Raw genomic sequence first — 17601 nt, 5'->3', positions numbered from 1 at the left:
CACTGGGTTTCGGCTCCCCCGCGCCCCCCTCTTCTGATGGAACCCAAGGGCCACAGAAGAGTCCCTGACACCCACCACACCCCAAATCTATCTGACAGATGGTCTTCCGTAGAAAGCCAGGGCAGCTGACTGCGGGGCCCAGCTCGTGCCCGGGCTCCCCGGCCTCGCCCCCGCCCAGGTGCGGCGGACAGCTCTGCGGCCACGCATGCTCACCTGGGGGCCAGTTGATGCTGGAGCCATTTGAGATTTTGTCACTGTCGGATTTGGCACGTGACCAGCTATGGGGAACAGCTACAGGAGGGCTGGCTGGTGACTCACTGTTCTGGATTAAATCGTACCGACCGTAGGACTCGTCGATGGAGGACTTGGCTGGAGGCCCGATACTCAGCCCTCCAGGGATAGCACCTGAGGGCAGGAGACGGAGCCCGTGAGCAGGGCCCCTGCCCCCCACTGCCGGCCGCGCCCTCTGCAGCGGAGCCCTGCCACCAGCCTTGGCTGCTGGCACTTTCTGAGAGCCGGCTGGGACTTTGTCCCTGAAGCACCGAGGCGCTTTCGGAACCACATTACTTTATCAAGTGGGAGATCCACACAGCGCTGGGAGCTGCCCACGGCACGGCTTTCGGGGGCCACTGTGGCCAGCCCCTGAAGCGGCCCTCTGAGCCTGCCCTGCCCTGCGCCTCCCCAGGGAAGGTCTGGTTACACAGACAACTCAGCCGGCCCCGGCCCTCCTGCCAGGAAAGGGCCAGATGAGCTGAGATTTCCTCACAGAATTCCCGGTCAGGCATTTCCCTTTCCTATTTAGAATGCCTCACAGCAAGAGAACTGTCTAGATGAGACACTGCGTTTCCCCTGCCGGCCGAGGAAAAGGCTTGGTTTGAGAAACAGCCCACACCAGTGGGCGCCTCCTGCAGTCACCAGCCCGTGATTTCTCCTCTTCCTAACATCACTTTCTACTGTGCTGATCATTTTATTGAAGACAATTTTCAGCACAGTCCAACTTTTTGTTGAAATATATAGGCGTACATAAAGACGTCTGCAGACCGATTTATATTCTTTGCATTTTCAAGTACTTTTGGGCTTGGACTAAGATCTGGGGCTTAAGGCTTCAACAAGTCTGGTCACTGCCCAGTGGGATTTCCCGCCATGACGGCAGCATTTTTTTCTCCACGTGGGTGAATCCTCTGACAACACGGGCGGCGTGATGGGGGCGGGGGGGGGGGAGGGCGCCCCTGCCTGCACGTACCATGCTTGCTGGGGTTCTGATCGAGAGGAGAAGCAGCACCGGGTAAGTTATCCATGGGGTTGGGGTGTGTCCACTGGGGGAGGCGAGACTGGGACTGAGACGGGTCCTTGACCGACAGACCACCAGTCATGTCCATGCCGCTGACATTCATATTCGGGTTCAGCCCAGCTGGAAACAAAGACACTGTCAGGCTGTGCCTGGCCTCAGACCCTGCCCCGGGGTGGAGTCTGGTGGGTCAGACCCGCCTGCCGAGCACAGTCCTTGGCGCTGGGTCTTCCTGCAACCCTGCTAGGAATACTGTGCCTGAGCAGAGGGGAAGCGGCAGTGAGTAGCCATGGACTAAAGGAGACCAAGGACGCTTCCTTTCACGTGTTTCGGGGCTGACCCTGGTCCCGAGGCGTCTCAGTCGGAGGCTGGAGAATGAGTCCAAACGACCAGGAAAATCTTTCCTGACATTAGGGAGGTTCACGGGAATGCATCAGAGCAAAACACGCTTTCAGGATGCTGGAGCCCCAGCTCCTGGATGCCGTGGCCAAGTTGGGCCCCACAGCCCCCCAAGGCCCTGTGCCGGGTGGCGTGCCCAGACCCGCGACTACTCTCTCAGACGTCTGCCCAGCAGTGGCATCTCAAAGGGCATTTCTCAGGATGCACCCCTGGCTGGGCATTGCGGGGCAGTGTTGGAAAGTGCCCCTCAGCGTGAGGTAGTGGGCCTGCTGCCCAGAAGCCCGCCCCTGGGAGCTCATGAATCCGACAGCTGACTACACTTGGGCCCCAGCTGGCTGGAGTGTGGGTGGGGCCTGTCCGGAGCCGGAGGGGCAGGTGCGGGACTTGCTTCTTCCTCAGCCCCAGAGCCGGGTCCAGGGCCCTGCCACACATTCTCAGACTCTGATGCTCAACCCACAGACAACCTGATGCCCTGCCTGTCTCGGGGTGCTCACAGCGACGCCTCACAGGATGGGTTTCCTGGCCCAGCCCTCCCGTGGCGGTTCAGCCTGCGGCCTGGCGCTCTGGCTAGCCTGCAGCCCCTGGGTTACAGGTTAGGGTCCTGTGGGTTCGGGATCCCATGCGCTGCTGTCTGAGTCTAGAATTCACACTCTCTACAACGTGAGCTGTAGGCCCATCACTGCTTTTGAAGAACCGCCTGCTTTGCTTCAATCCAAACCCCCTTACGGCAAAACCATTCCACTCTGCCCTGCACCCTGGCTTGGAGGACGGTGGCTGTTACCGACAAGCGGGAGTCGGTGAGGATCGGAACAAACCGCAGGCGCCCCGCTGGGCTTGGGCAGCGTGTGCTCTCCCTGGCACGACTGGTCAGGCTCTGCAGGGACAGCTGCTGCTGCCTCCTAACCAGGGGGCCTGTGCTCTGCTCTGACAAGCTGCAGCTGGGGCAGCCCTGGTCACACCCCCTAGGCCTCCGGCGCCCCCTTTAGCTGGGCGGCCACTCCCACGGCGGGACTCACCGAGAGGGTAAGGAGCGAAGGTGCTGGGTGAAGATTGCTGCTCTTTGGTCTGCAGGTCGGGCAGGCCGGGGGCCTGGGGGTGAGGGGGGAAGCTGTCCATGGCCGATTTGCCTGCAGAGGGGTGCAGAGACAGGTGCGGCGCGGGCGGCGGCGGCTTCACGAGCAGGGCCTGGGCCAGCTGGCGCTGGTGCTGCTGGATCTGCTGCTGCAGGTTAGTGATTGTGCGCGCAACCTGGGGGAGACGTGTGGGTGAGCGGCTGGAGGGCGCCTCTGGTCTGTCTGCACACGGGGCGCATGTAGCCCGCACCGCCTTCAAGCCTGGGTCACCACCGGCAGGGCCAAGCCTCCACCCCAACCTAGGGGGCCCCGGGATGTTTCAAGGGGGGCTTCAGGGGGAAAACCAAGGAGACGACACAGCGGCGCCTGAACCTCTCCCGGCGGGGGCGCTGCCCAGGCGGGGCTGGCGGCACCTACTTGCTGCTCCTGCTGTCTCATGGGTCCGGACACGTTACGCTGGGCCTGCAGCATCTGCTGCTGGATCTGTAAACGCTGGTATGCCTGTGGGCAGAGGACAGCGGTGAACGCATTTCAGGAGGCCATCGACCGACGCTTCCACTTCTGCACCAGACGGACGGGAGGAAGAGGGCCAGGCTGGCCCGAGCACCGGCGGCCACGCGCTGCGGCAGGAAGGCCCCGGGAGCAGGAAGGTGTCCTGAACTCGGCCAATCCCCTGGTTATCATGTTAATAGCAACTATTTTTCAGTTAATGAGGGATCAATTTTGTTCTCTGGACCTACACAAACTAAAAATAAAATGAAATGAGGGGGAAAATGAAGCACCATTCTCAGATGGCGTGGAGGGATGCTGTCCAGAGCAGCCGGCCCGGAGCTGAGGGCGGTCGAGGCCACGTGGGGTGGGAGTGGAGGTGCCCCTCGCCCCCCCCCCAACGGGTCACACACCGGCCCAGGGTGCCGCCTGCTGCGCTACGTCTGGTAGGCCTGACCCGCTCATTGTTTTAAAATATCATGATTTTTTTTCTTACAACATGGATATTTAGAGACATTCTTGACGGGATTTATTAAAACAGAACCCCAATAAAGGTGGTGATTATGGTAACAGAAATCAATAATCTGTAAATCACGGAGGAGAAAAATACTCAGTAAACCCTTACAGAACTAACACTTTAGGATTCACTGAAGCTTTATTTTGTCGTATTTTCTGGAACAAAATGGGGAAACAGCATACATTACTGAATAGAATAGAATATTCTAAGCACCACTCAACCCTTTCTCACTGTTTTCATACTATAGGGGGTCATGAAAAGTGGGTGTAGATAGGGAAGCGTGATGATGGGCCAGGGGGGTCATGGCAGTGCCCACAGTGTTTTTGGGCATGGAAAGCTACTTTCCTCTATAACAAGATTCTAAATTAAATGCTTTTAAACATGTGCGTGATTTTTGTGGTTGTCTCCCTCTCTGAGGCCAGTGTTCTCCTGCGGCTGCTGGTGGCGGGCGTGCTCCTGCTGGCAGCGAGCCCCCTACCCCGTCTCAGTGAGCCCCGCCACCGCCTCCCCTCCACCGCGGATGACCAGTCCCAGCCTGGGCGACAGCCACCCACGGCTCATCCAGCATACTCCCCTGTCCCCCCACCCCCGGCTACTCCGGCGGCTAGAGGCGTCCAGGAACAGAAAGGAGTCGGGCCTAGGGGCCCTGTAGAGGCCTGGCCTGGTTCTGTCTACCAGAGGCCTAGTTCTTCTCTTTCCTCATGATTCCTGGACATGGGGTAGCTGAATAAGACTTCTAAATAAATCGGGTGTTACCATATTAAAGGGAGAACACGCCAGGTCTCCTCTTATCTTCTTGGGATACAGCGACATGGCATTTTACGGCAACACAAGAAGATTGTTGAAAGTTAAAAAACGCAGGATCGTTAAATTATAAAGCTTTCGAGAATGATTCGGCCACATCAGCTTTATCACTGGAGCTCTGAGAGCACGAAGCCTGTGCGGCGAGCTGGGCCCGGGCACGGCACCCGCACAACCAGCCTGGGGGAGCCCGGGCAGCCGCTCAGATGGCGCTTGTGTCCCTGGGCTCAGTGAGAGTCTGGGGGAGAGGCTGACGTGTCTGCAGCTAGAGATGTGCCTGGTCGGAGACCTGGGGGCTCTGAGCGTGAAGGAGCCGAAGAATTTACAAGCGCTTAGCAAAAGCACCACAAGGAGAGCTTTCCCATCTATTTTAACAGTTTAAAAACGTCCTAAGTCTCAGTGGCAGCCCCTGACACGAGGACGGCGTGGCACCCGCGGCTGGCACCCTGCAGGGCCCCACTTGGCTCTATAACCCCACGAGCCGCCCACTCACCAGCTGCAGCTGATAGAGCTGGTTCAACATCGTCATATGCTGAGGATTAATTGGCGAGGTTAATAGTGCAGGGTTGAGACCAATGTTTTTTGCTGCAAACTGCAAAAGCTGTGCTTGAACCTGTTAACACAAAGTAAGGCATTAGGTTCTGAGTCCGGTGACTCAGGAGCCAAACTATTTAAATGACAATTGCATTTGGCTCCTGAGTAAACTTCCAAAAACATTAAAACTGCAACACTTTAACATTAGTGAGCTTATGTGAAGAGCAAGGAAGGGAGAAAGGAAGGAAGGGATTTTCCTCCACGCTTTCATTCTGAATAAGTGGCCGACAGCCCTGGTCACTCTGGTCAGCTCCGGACAGAAGGTGAATCCTTCTGTCCCAGGGAAAGCCTGTGGTGACGATCTGAGGCCTGGGGACATGAGATCGGGGAGCAGCAGGCTCCACCACTCCACCATCCCACGGGGCAGCCAGGACACGCCACCCCCAGAGGGGCCAGGCCTCACCCTGGCCATCATTGGCGCCTTGGGGCAGCCTGTCTGCGGGGTGTCCCAGCTGGACACCTGCCAGGTAACATGGCCCACGCGCAGCAGAGACGCCAGGCGCAGGCCCTGTGGGTAGGGGCGCGGACGGTGGTGCCCGGATCCCCGGCCCTGCTGAGGTACTGGGCACTGTGCCTGTCCCCATTTCTCCCCCTCACCCCAGGTTTTCGGGGAGTGTGAGGGGTGTGGTCCATGCTGCTCCCAGGCAGGGTGGGGCTGCCCGGCTCTTGCTGCTTCTGCCGTGGGGCGCAGGCCAGAGGGGCCTCCGTGCCCGCCCACAAGTGCAGGCCGTGCTGCCCCGACTGGGCCGAGGCACTGCGGTCACTTGGCCCAATTTCGGCCATCAACTCCACGCACACATCTGGGCTCAAACAACTGTGAGGTGGCCATTACTCGCAGCGAATTCTGTGACGTAACAGTGGTTACTGAATACTTTTACGAGGGATAACAACTGTAACGAAATTAAAAATTCAGCCCGCAGCCTAAATCACGCCGTGTTGCATGTAATGGATGCTGGCCCGGAAGCACTGGCATCGTGCTTCAGAGCTCTGTAACGTGGGAACACCTTAGGATTTTCCCTCGTTCTCTCTGAGTTTTAAAAAGAACCTCTGGCGAAGATCATCATCAAATAACGACCCTCACGGGGCCGGCAGCAGGGAGCCGCTGCACGGGCCCGGCAGTCCCACCCCTGCAGCGGCGCTAGCGCCCGGGTGGCGTCCCCGGCCCTTCCCACCAGCCCCAGGACAACTCCCCGGGTGGCCTGAGCACTCTCTCGAGCCCAGCGCAGAACCGCGTGAGGCAGTGGGTGTGTAGCTTGCAGTCTGGCTGGCGGAGGCCCCTGGGGTGGTCCTGGAAGGCCTCATCCTGTGCCACCTCGTTGGGGGCCACGGGGGGCAGTGGGCGGGGCTGACCTGAGGGGTTAGAAACTGAGGCACTTGAGCACGGAGGCTGGGCTGGGAGGAGTTCAGCGGCGGCGCGGGGGGCTGCGGCGGCGGCTGCAGGGTCCGGGCCTGTGCTGCTCCGCTGCTGCTGAACACGCCCACGCTGCCACTCGGCATCTGCGGGCAGGAAGGGAGCTGAGCTGCAGGTGCTGGCCCCCTGCCCTTTCCCCCCTCCCCACCCCTCCTCTACCCCTCCCCGCCCTGGGCGTCCTGGGCCCGGCCAACTCGGAGCAAATGCTGGTTCAATGGGCCACGGAGCTGGCAGCAGCGGCCACTGGAGTGAGGCGTGGGGACTGCCAGCTGGGACGGCTGCATGTCCCGGTGGGCAACTGAGCAAATGGACAATTCAGGTTGTGGCCCATGTGTTACATGAACGGAAGACCTGACTTCAGTGGTACTTCATGCTCTCCAGGAGCAGAGACGTGGTGGCCGCAGGGGCCCATCGGTGTCCCCTCAACTGCCCCCAGCTGCTCGAGCTGCGGGTGCTGCTGTGGGGTGGGAGGGGAGGAGGTGTTGCCCACCACCCCCGGGACGGCAAGAAAACACCTGCAGGGCTCCTGGAGCACCTCAAACACTGCACCTGCTGAAAGTGGAGCCTCCAAGGTGCGAGTCAGCCCCACCCATGAGAAAACCAAGGAGGACGGGAGAAGACGGGGGTGGGGGCGGGGGAGGAGGGGGAGCAGGAGGAAGGGACCAGGAGCGGGAGGAAGAGGGAGAGGAGGTGGCAGGTCGGCCTCACCCCCAGGCCCACCCTTCAGCGAGGGCCACAGTGACCTTCACCTCCCCCAGAGCCAGGCCACCAGGACCTTCCGAGACGGCACTGCCACTTCCGGGAAAAGGGCGAGTGTGACGTCCACGAGATCCCGTATCTACGGTTTTCCTTGCAGGGGCAAGAGGAGGGCGCCACCTGCACCTACGGTGGCCCCGGCAGCGGGGGACCCTCTGTGCCGCGGGCGTTTAAACAAGGAGCCAGTCGGCTCCCAGGGCACTGAACTCAAAGCCGTTTTAGTCCTGGGCGAACACTGACCCGGCTCTGAAACGCTGCCTACACGGGGGTCAAACTGCAAAACCTGGATTCAACCCATGGCGCCAGGAACTCACTTGAAGGGAGATCCTCACTGTACTGCAATGACCTTTTGGGTCATCCTTGAAAATACAGGCCCCAACTCAACAGAAGAGTTCACGTCTCAACCACATTTTTAACGGCAGGTAGGATAGACCATGCAGCTCTCCCCCAAGGACCTTACCTGTCGAGAAGAATTCAAGTTTTGCATGCCCAGCCCTGAGGCAACCCCACCCAGGGCCTGATTAGGGAGTGCACTGTTTGAAAGGGGGAGCTTCAGGCTTGGTGAAGGCAAAAACGGTGAAGTCGCGGGCTCTTCCACTAGGCCGCCATCCTGATTGGACAAAGAAAGGGAGAGCTGTGTGCAGCGCCCGTCAGCGGACAGAGCGCAGGTTCCCAGGGAGAGACGGGGAGATGGATGAATACAGAATTAGAAGAGCCATGGAGGGCACGGGCAAAGGAAGAGGGGGAAAGAAAAAAGAGAAATAGGATTAAGATGCTGTTTTCATTTAAAAAATGATTTAACAACACACATCCTAGCTACTGTCTTTTCATACACGGAGACCCTGCCTGGGGGTGCCGGGAGAGTGAGAGGTGTGGGCAGAGTCTTATTTGGAAAACACTCTACAGCCACTTGCACACAAACAGGCTCACGTGAGGAGCCATGGCTAGGCCTGTGTCTGGGCCTGACAGCAGGTTCAGTGAGAAAATAGGAGCCTCACTAGAGACTTTCTTACATCCGTTGAGGTCACACTGTGTGCCAGACTCTTTGGAAGTTAATCTCACGTACCACAACCCCGTGGCCTTATTCACCATTTTAAAGACAAGGAAAGAAATCAGGTTCCCTACACAGGGCTGCCAAGTTCAGCAGATAAAACTCAGGACGCCAAGTTATATTGGAAATTAACATTTTACAATGTGCATGTTCCAGCCGTCATCTGTCGTGGATCTGAAATCCCAGTTTCACTGGGCACCCTGGGTCAGAGGCCACACACCACAGGGCAGTGCGGGGCAGGGCAGGGCAGCAAAGCCCTGGCCCGGCCAGTGCGGTGGGCGAGGGCCAGGCCCTGCTCCTGAGAACAGAGGGCAGGGGTCTCCCTAGGGGCACAAGGGGCTAAGTCTCAGCACTATGAAGCTACCTACAGCCTCTGCAACACGAATTCGATCCCTGGCCAGGGAGCTACCCACACGGCGCAGCAGACCTCTCCTGTCTCCCCACTGCTCCCCTCAGCAGTGTGTTTCAGTCAGTCTGCCTGTTCTGCTCCCCACTCTGTCTCTGGTGAATCCTCTCACCCCCAGACCACTGACCTACACCCCAGCTCCAGTATGCACAAATATTTAAAAATAAAAAAAAGAACCGAGGGCAGCTCAGCTCTTCTTCCATCTTCACTTTGTTAAAACTTGTCCTTTCTTGCATCAATTTTATTTTCAAGTTCCAACTGTCTGGCTGAGTTGGTGAGCTGCTGCTCCCGCTGCGGCCAGGCCAATCTGGAGCAGAGTGCACGCCCGGCAGCACTAGCAGGACCGCGTGGCGTCAGGCTGGTTAAGCCTCCCGGGGGCTCCAGGACTGAACTGGCCAAAGCCACGAGGGCCGGCCAGCTCCAGGGCCTGTCTCTGAGGTTAGGCACAGAGCAGTTGTCTCTGACTGGAAGAGCTGCACCCAAGTCAGGCCAGGACCCAGACAGCTGGTGACCCCTGTTCACTGGGCAAAGTGGGGAGCAGATGGCTCAGCCAGGTTCTCTCAAGCGAAGGAAAGTCAGTTTCGACCTCAGTGTTTGCACTCTTGGCCCCAGGGCTGCCCCATGGGGTCGCGCATCGTGCATAGGGCCCAGGCCCCGGTGCCACTGCCCGCGGCCTCAGTCACCTGTGCATTGTCGCAATTGTTCTATCTTTTCTGTGACTGATTTATAAATTAAACCTTATCACAGGCACGGATGTATAAGGAGGGACAGTCTACACAGGGCTCAGTGCTCTCTGCAGCTTCAGGGGACTACTGTGTATTAGGAAAAATGGGCAAAGGTCACTTAAGTGACACAGCCCAGCAAGTTTTTAATCTGGTTTGCATGAAGGACAAAGGTAAAATAAAAAATAGCTCTCCTCGGAAAACAAGCCCCAAGCCCACCTAATCCTTACCTTGTCAAGAAAGGTGGGGCGGTCCACGGAAGACTCTTTGGAGATTGGTGGGCGGCAGCCGAGGGGCTTGGTGACCATGCCATTGTAGTCGGTCACTCCCAGTCCACGCTTGTCCATGTCCACCTTCTTTTCCAGCAGAGCGCCTGGGGCACAACCAACAGCAGCGACACTGAGGCCAACATCCCAGGCCTGGGGGCGCTCCCGACTCGAGGCGGCCCTGCCAGCGCGGGAGGACCAGGACCTCAGCCCCCGGGAGCGGAGGGTCTTGGCCTGGCTCCGCATGCTCTGCCCCAGTCTTGCTTCAGCCACACTGACCCCCTCTGGTCCCCAGGGGCTTGGCCCTCTTCCCCACTGGGGACCACCCCTGTGCACACAGTGTCAGCCGCCCTGACGCTGCTGTCGGCCAGTCCCCACCCACCCTGTGACCCCCCCAGATTGCGGGATGTCGGGACACAACAACGCAGTCAGCCAGCCTCCAGCCTCGGCCTTCCCTCCGAGGTGCCATCTCCTGCGCCTCTTCCAGAATCCACCCCGTCACGTGGCTTTCTCCATCCTGGCAGCTAATGCTGTGTGTCCTCATATTCCAGAATCCATCACTCACTAACATCTACTTGCACGCCCATGCCAACACTGTGGCCCTTTTGTGGCCACTTGTGGCTACACACATGGAAACACGTGATCCAACTTGTGTTCCAGACCCAATGGAACCAGGCCCTGCCTCTCCTCCTGCCCCCACGGTAAGCGTCCTTTGGTGGGCTGCTGAGAGCCCTGGTGTTTGCATTTTGTGCTTCTTGTTGGTTGGTGACTTTGTTGCTCAAAATGGCCCCCAAGCCCAGAGCTGCAGCGCTCACAGCTCCTGGGAGTCTGAGACCACAGGAGGGCACATCTGGCAGGCGCTGTGCGGCGGGAGCCCCCGCCGGCGGTCACGGAAGAGTCAGAACAGGAGGGACGGCAGAGCACTGGGGGCCGCTGGGCAGAGCTGCACACGCAGCTGGTGGCGGCTCAGGCGCTGGGGGCAGGAACAACGGACAGCCACGGGAGTGGCAGCCCAGGTCGGCGCCGGCCTCGCCTCCAGGCCGATGGCTCGGGATTTGCTCATTGCCTGGTGGTCCTCGTGCCGCCGACGCGGAGGGCTGGCTGTAGTTCACTTGCGAAGGTTTAACCCAACTACTGCTTTCACGGCAGCTCTGGGGTGGGGGCTGCCATTCTCGGGGCAAGGCTCGTTCTGACAGGCGCACGGGCTGGGCCAGTGGCCTGGGCAGGGCAGGGCGCGAGCTCAGCAGGCACCCAGGGACCCTCTCTGGTGTCCCAGCACCCTCTCCAGGGCATCGGGACCACCTTACCCCAACAGACGGGGAAGATTTCACCTATTTGTGCTGGAATCAAGTGAAAAAAGAAAATGCTTCCACGTGGCGGTGTCCACATGCCCCAGAGCCACGCTTGCCCTGGACAGGCACAGCTCCTGGCTGCAGCCGGAGGCCACCCGCACCCCGCCCCACGCAGGCCTTGAGGGATGCCCAGGAGCCCGCTGCGGGCCAGACGCCGGCGCCCATGCTACTTACTCATGGCCTGGTCAAGGTTCATGTTGTTGCTCTTCAAGGCCTCTTCCGCCGGCTCTCTCTGGGCGGGAAAACAGAGTCGTTAGGTCGGGTCGTGGTGGGGGGGGGAGGTCAAGCACTGTCAGGCATTGGCCCGGATGACGGCTACTGTCCTAACAGTGCCAAGTTTGGGAACTGGAAATACCACTTTCATCGTGGCGAAAGTCACAAATGTCTACTAAGTTATAACATTTGTAGTAAGGAAACGTACTGAATTGATTTTTAGCTTAAAAAACATTTCACACTTTAGAAACAAAATACACGGTATCTGGAGAATACTGCGATCATTTCTGTACCACACCAAGTGCCGACAGTGCGGGCACCAAGTGCCCGGATAGGGCAGGGGCCTCGGGACCCACAGGGTCTGTCTCCACGTCCCTGATTCCGGGCTCTGCCAGCAACAACTTTCACCAAGAAATGTGAAAACTAAACAGGACCGGGGCGTGTTTTGAGGACTGTCCCCTGAGGGACAGGCCTAATCTGAGGGCAAGACTAAAGGCAGCCGGGTGTCGTGGCCAAGGTGCAGAGTGACTGGACTCGGGCAGGCCCCTCGTCCTCCCCGCCCCCACCGGGAGGCTGGGCCACCGGTGCCCGGCTGCAGCGGCAGCGGCTGTGCCCACCCGGATCCCCAGGGACACCCCAGAAACAGAAGACATGCACCCGTTTGACAAGCCTTTGGGAAGAAGACGCTTGAAGGGCGCGAGTGGCCCAGGCCTCCCGGGCGCCCCGGCCCTGGCTGGGAGGGACGCCCGGGGCTCGGCCACTCCTGGGACCTGAGCTCAGGAGCCAGCGGGTCCTGGACGTGACACTGTGCTAAGTTTTGTCATCGCGGCCACTGCGCCCAGACTCGTGGAGACTGACTTTTCGCGATGACATAGAAGAAAGCGAGCCGTGTAAGGGAGAGTAGGGCCCGCTCAGCACGGGTTATTCTAGGAAAAGGCCCTCACACCTTTCTCGTGAGAAACGACGTGCATCTTTGCCAAAGGCCAAAGCAACGACCCCGAAACAGAAGTGCCGGGGAAAGGGGGTGTGTGGGGCAGGTTACATCAAGGCTGTCCCTCAAGAGTCTTCCTCCTCATCACATGCAACAAGTGTGGACAGGACACGGGGCGGGGGCAGTAAAGGAGGGCGCAGTCACCGGGAAGCCCATGTCCGTGAGCTGCTTGATCAGCCGGTTCATGATCCAGGCCTCGTCCTGCTTGCCGGCAGCTTTCAGGCCCTGGAAGGAAGCGGGAGGGACGGTGCGTGAGCGCTGGGCGGCTCACAGGCCCGGCACCACGGCAAGGGAGGTCACAGATTGGGTCAGTGCACAGCCTGAGGGGCGCCCCGCAGCCCAGGGCCTTCAGGCGGCTCATCTGTGCAATTTCTAGACTTAAAAAGCAAGATATTCTGGGCCTCCCCAGTGGCACAGGCGGTTGAGCACTGCACTGTGAAGCTGTCCGCAGTCTGCAGCGTGGGTTCGATCCCGGCCAGCCCACATGGCGTGGCAGACCTCTCCTGTCTTGCCCGCTGCTCCCCTCAGAGTGTATTTCGCCAGTCTGCCTGTTCTGTTTCCCGCTCTGTCTCTGGTGAATCTTCTCACCCTTCCGCGCCTCTGGCCTGTACCCCAGTTTTTGTATAAATAAATAAATCTTAAAAAAAAAAAAAATAAAAAAGCAAGCTATTCCTCCTTTCCAGAGAACCCAGCTCATCACAAATATTTGCCACTTCCATTATCAAGTAAGCGCAGCCAGTGCCGGGAACAGGCCTGCGTGGACACGGCGGGGGCTGCTGAGAGCCTCCCGGGCCTCCCCTCTGAGGAGCCGAGGTGACACGCAGGCAGGCTCGGCTCGCAGGGCGGGAACGCAGCAAGGGGCACAGCCTGCCCTTGCCCACAGCCCCCGGGGAGAGGGAGAAGAGATCTGGGCCCACTAGTAAAGCCCTGCAGGCCAGGGCGGAGGGGGAGGAGCAGGAAGGCGGCAAGGCTCAGAGGCGACGCCTCCTCTTCACCACCTCCCTCCCTCTCTACAACCACGAAGGCTTCCACAGGGCCAGAGGACCCTGCAAAAAATGCCCCCAAAAGGATTCGTCAAGTGCTTTTCAAGACCACGCCAGCAGGGACGGGAGAAGGCGCAGTGGGGAGCCCGGTGGGGCTGTCCCGGGACCCGAGCCCACGCCCTGGCCGGGCAGACTCTCTGGACACACTCGTGGTTCCGGCGGGTCACCCACGGCCCTCCGCCGGCCGACCGTCCCTGAGACTTTCTGAGGTCTACAGTCACGTCCACTCCTTGCCAACAGGGGACCCTGATCTCGGTTTCTGCGTTTTGCTGACCACTAATTGAAGCTTTTTCAAATTAAATTTTTTCGTACAGACAGCACACGCGTGTGGCCAGGAGGGAAGAGGGAGCATGGAGCACCTTCGCTCTCCCAGCCCCTTCGCTGTGGTTCACTCTGGAAGGAAACCACTTGGCAATTTCCTATGTAGCCCTCAAGAGGATTCTCAATTTCACAGAGAACACGAAGAGTGTGCGTGGGCACCTGCCCCACGGGCACATGTTTTCTGTGCTGTCTTCTCACCTAACCATCTAGCTCGCCGCCTCTTTCCAGCCAGTGCAGGCAACACGTCCGCTTAGCAGCGCGCAGCTTCCCAGAGCATGGGTCCTGTGTGATTCGACGAGTCACCCCGTCGATGGACAGCACCGGCCGGCACCTGCACCCCCCGAGGTGGTGCTTGCTGACCACTGGAGCCCTGGCCAGTCTGGGAAAGGATGAGGGCGCCCCCTGCGGCTCTGGCCTGGACACTCTTGCGCGCCGGGTGAGGGCTCTCCGTGTGCTGGAGCCGCGGCCCGCTCCTTCGGACCATCTACCCACAGTCTCTGCTCCCTTTTCCTTTGGCTGCTGGTTGATTCTTCTCAACAAACCCTCTTTGTAGGACCTCTGTTTCTATAACAGGGAGGTCAGCCCTCCCTAGGATTTCAGCCACAAATACTCTTTTCCAGTTTGGTGTCTGTTTTTTGACTTTGATCACAATATTTTCTGTCGCACAGTTTTCATCAGCTATATTTCACAGTCTGACTGTGTGCCGCATAGATTCTGGCCAGTCAGAAAGGCTCTGCCCCTACCAGGCTGTTTGCGAACGGAGCCCTGGAGCCTGCAGGGCTCGTCCCAGCACCCGCGAGCGTGGGCTTGCGCCAGACCCTTAGCCGCCGCCTGCGCCCTGCAGGAGCCCGGGGCTGGGTCTCACTGGCCCCTCTCGTGTACACTGCAGCCCTACAGAACGTGACTTTACAGGGTTGGGCCATCAACGTTCACACGTAAGGAATTAAAACTGAAAAGCTGAAAAATGCTTATTACTTTGTTTTAAAATATCAACGATAAACTCATTATATGTCAACATGTCAACTTTTTGGAAGGGAAAATGATTGTATTTTCTAAAACAGAATTTTCCAGTGGGGAGAAAGGCAGTGTGTGCCCGTGGCCCCCTCACCGCCGGTCCAAGGGCAGGCCGGGTCTGCACTTCCGGGGCGGCTTTGGCCCCAGCACCCCTGGAAGGGCCCCCAGGCCCCTGCGGCTCTCAGAGCTGGGAGACCTGCAGTCCCGGCCACCACTAACGGCAGACGGGGCTGGTACCCGGCTTCTAAGTGCCCCCGACTTTTGGTTTGTCCAGAGCACACGCACCTTTTGGAGTCCCTTCTTGGGGGCGCTGCCCCAGGAGCTGCAGGAGGCGGTGCTTTCCTGGGAGGCGGCGTTGTTCCACACGCCCCCTTCTTCGTCCTCCCACTGGCCGGAGCTGAGGCTCGTGTCGTCCCCACCACTGCCCCAGCCTTCTTGCATAGATTTTGCAGCTGGAAAGAGAGGGACAGGAACTGACCGAGCCGCCTTTCCTGAGGCAGAAGCTGCTGCGCTGTAATGTCACTCGGGGCGTGGCAGGACAGAGAGGTGTGCGGTGGCCTGTCACCCCTCACTCCCCAGGCTCCCTAACTGAATTTCCCTCTGGGCGGTGATATGTGTTTACGTGTGTGCAGTCCCCCCAACGCCAGCACTGGCAGCTGTACCCGGGGCGGCCCGGCGTCCGGGCAGACTCTGGCGCCCAGGAAGGCAGCCCCGCCCCCCCTTGTGGTCTGAGTCGCCCCTGATGCAGCTGCGCCCCGTGGCACTGCCCCCACGTGCGGCACGCAGTTGCTGGGTCCGCGTGCAGGTCTGCAGGGGGCAGACAAGTTCCCGAAAATGGGGGGGCCTCAAGGAGATGGGGCTACAGATTCAATACTGCGTTTGCTTCCAGAATATTAATTTTTCCTCTTTCTTAATAAAGTAATTTCTGGTGTGAAATTTGCCCCAAATTTTCACTTGCTGGGAGCCTGAAGGCCAGAGAGGAGAGTGCAGTGGGCCGGGCCTGAGGATGAGGGGGCCGCGGGCTTCTGAGGGAACAGCCGCAGGACTGGCCCTCCATGGACAAGTGGCAGGAACAAACCCACGGGCTCCAGCGGCACAAGGCACCAACACCTGCCAGGCCCCGCCCTTTAGGCTGTGCCGCAGAGCCGGGGAACCAGGTGGAGGCCGCAGCGGGACAGCCCGGCTCAGCGTCCGGCCGCCTCAGCGACCCACGCATGCCGGGCAGCGCCACCTGTGGGAGGACAGAGGGCTGCCCTTGGCACGGAGCCACGGTCAGGCCGCGCAGCGGCATCTTGCCCATGCCCACCCCGCCGCCAGGCACCCCCAGGCAGAAGGCCGCCGGGCTAACAAGAGCTGGACGGCTGCAAGTCGCGCCGGACGGGATTTACGTGCACGCTCATTACACCTCCTCCGGATGGGAACTCAGCGCGCTTTTTCTTTCCTTTCTCAAAAAAAGACAAAGCACAAGTCTGGAATTTCTTTCTTTTTTTTTTTTTTTTTTTTTTTTATAGAGGCATGTTTATTTATTTCTTTATTTTATTTGTTTGTTTGTTTTGTTTATACATGCACTGGGTACAGTCAGAAGCGCGGGAGGGTGAGAGGATTCACCAGAGCCAGAGCGGGGAGCAGAGCAGGCAGAAGGACCGAAGTACACTGCTGAGGGGAGCAGCGGGCGGCAGGAGAGGTCTGCGCGCCATGTGGGACCCTCCTCCGGTGGCCGGGGAGCAGCCGGGGATCGAACTGGCAACGCAGAGGCCGCGGGCAGCTTCGCAACCCAGCGCTCAACCGCTGCGCCACCGGGGAGGCCCAAGTCTGGAATTTCTAAAGCAGAATTTTGTTTATGAGACAAAAGTAAGGCAGAGTGTCAGGCTGCGGTGAAGGAATGCAGCTTCCCAGCCTGGGCACACGGGAAACAGGGGCCTGTCCACTCCGCCAGGGTGCGCGGCGAGGGCTCTGCTCAAGAGCTGCCCACCCACGAGGGGCCGCGCTGTCCTGGTTTCTGTGTTTGTTTTTCGAAAGCAGAGAGTGTGGACTTCTGCTTATGGTCCTCTGTGTCGCGTATCAGACTTGGCAAATATTTCTTTATAGTCTCGGTTTAATGTTAGACTTAAAGTGCTAATAAAATGATGGGCCTCCCCAGTGGCACAGCGGGTTGAGCGCCGCACCGTGAAGCCATCCGCAGCCTCTGCAGCACGGGTTCGATTCCTGGCCAGCCAGGGAGCTACCCACAGGGCACAGCAGACCTCTCCTGTGGCACCTGCTGCTCCCCTCAGCTGTGTCTTTGGTCCGTCTGCCTGTTCTGCTCCCCGCTCTGTCTCCGGTGAATTCTCTCACCCTCCTGTGCGCCTCTGACCTGTACCCCAGCTCTTGTATAAAAAAATAAATTCTAAAAAAAAATGAGGTGCGCTTCCTAAAATGTTAGCTCTTGGAAGTCAATGAGAAGCAGCCCTTCAGGTACTGCGCTGACCCCCCCCACCCAAGGACCCCGCTTACCTGGTTTGCACAGGGCTGGGGCGGCAGCAGGGGCGCTGGCTCTTCCAAAGGTGGCCGCCGGCTCGGCAGGCTGGTCCCCCCACCCGCTCCCACTGCTGGGCGGTTTGCCCCACGCTGCTGTGCCGTTATCAACCAGGGTCGACGGGGAGGATGGTTCTCCCCAGGAGTTTTCAGCCTTGGAGTGAACATTAGGCATTTCTCCCCAGCCTGACGAAACTGCAAAGGGCATGGAGGGAGACAGAAAATTAAAAACAGTGCAACCAAGAAAAATACAAATGGTAATTTCAAATTCAAAGTAATTTTGAGTCGTCTGTCTTTAGGATGGCTTTTAGCCGGAAGTGAAAGGGAGACATTAAAGCTCCAAAGGCTGCAGTGTTCTCACTCCCAACCCCACCCACTTA

General features: G+C 59.0%; 1 protein-coding gene across 1 annotated transcript in view; it reads right to left on the bottom strand.

The window, feature by feature from the left end:
• TNRC6C (trinucleotide repeat containing adaptor 6C) overlaps window positions 1-17601 on the bottom strand; it is a gene marked incomplete at its 3' end in the record, with an annotated part of 87639 nt that overhangs the window by 8757 nt on the left and 61281 nt on the right. The window contains exons 6-17 of the mRNA XM_084238695.1: window positions 17201-17416; window positions 14993-15159; window positions 12474-12554; window positions 11300-11357; window positions 9738-9880; window positions 7789-7938; window positions 6512-6658; window positions 5061-5180; window positions 3178-3261; window positions 2704-2935; window positions 1244-1411; window positions 214-405 (exon numbers count right to left, since the gene is read on the bottom strand). Coding sequence (XP_084094821.1) covers window positions 214-405; window positions 1244-1411; window positions 2704-2935; window positions 3178-3261; window positions 5061-5180; window positions 6512-6658; window positions 7789-7938; window positions 9738-9880; window positions 11300-11357; window positions 12474-12554; window positions 14993-15159; window positions 17201-17416 — 1758 coding nt within the window. The remainder of the gene's footprint in view (window positions 1-213; window positions 406-1243; window positions 1412-2703; window positions 2936-3177; window positions 3262-5060; window positions 5181-6511; window positions 6659-7788; window positions 7939-9737; window positions 9881-11299; window positions 11358-12473; window positions 12555-14992; window positions 15160-17200; window positions 17417-17601) is intronic.

The sequence above is a fragment of the Talpa europaea genome (assembly GCF_964194135.1).
Source record: "Talpa europaea genome assembly, chromosome: 7".
Classification (NCBI taxonomy): Eukaryota; Metazoa; Chordata; class Mammalia; order Eulipotyphla; family Talpidae; genus Talpa; species Talpa europaea.
This window is presented reverse-complemented; position numbering and strand designations above follow the sequence as displayed.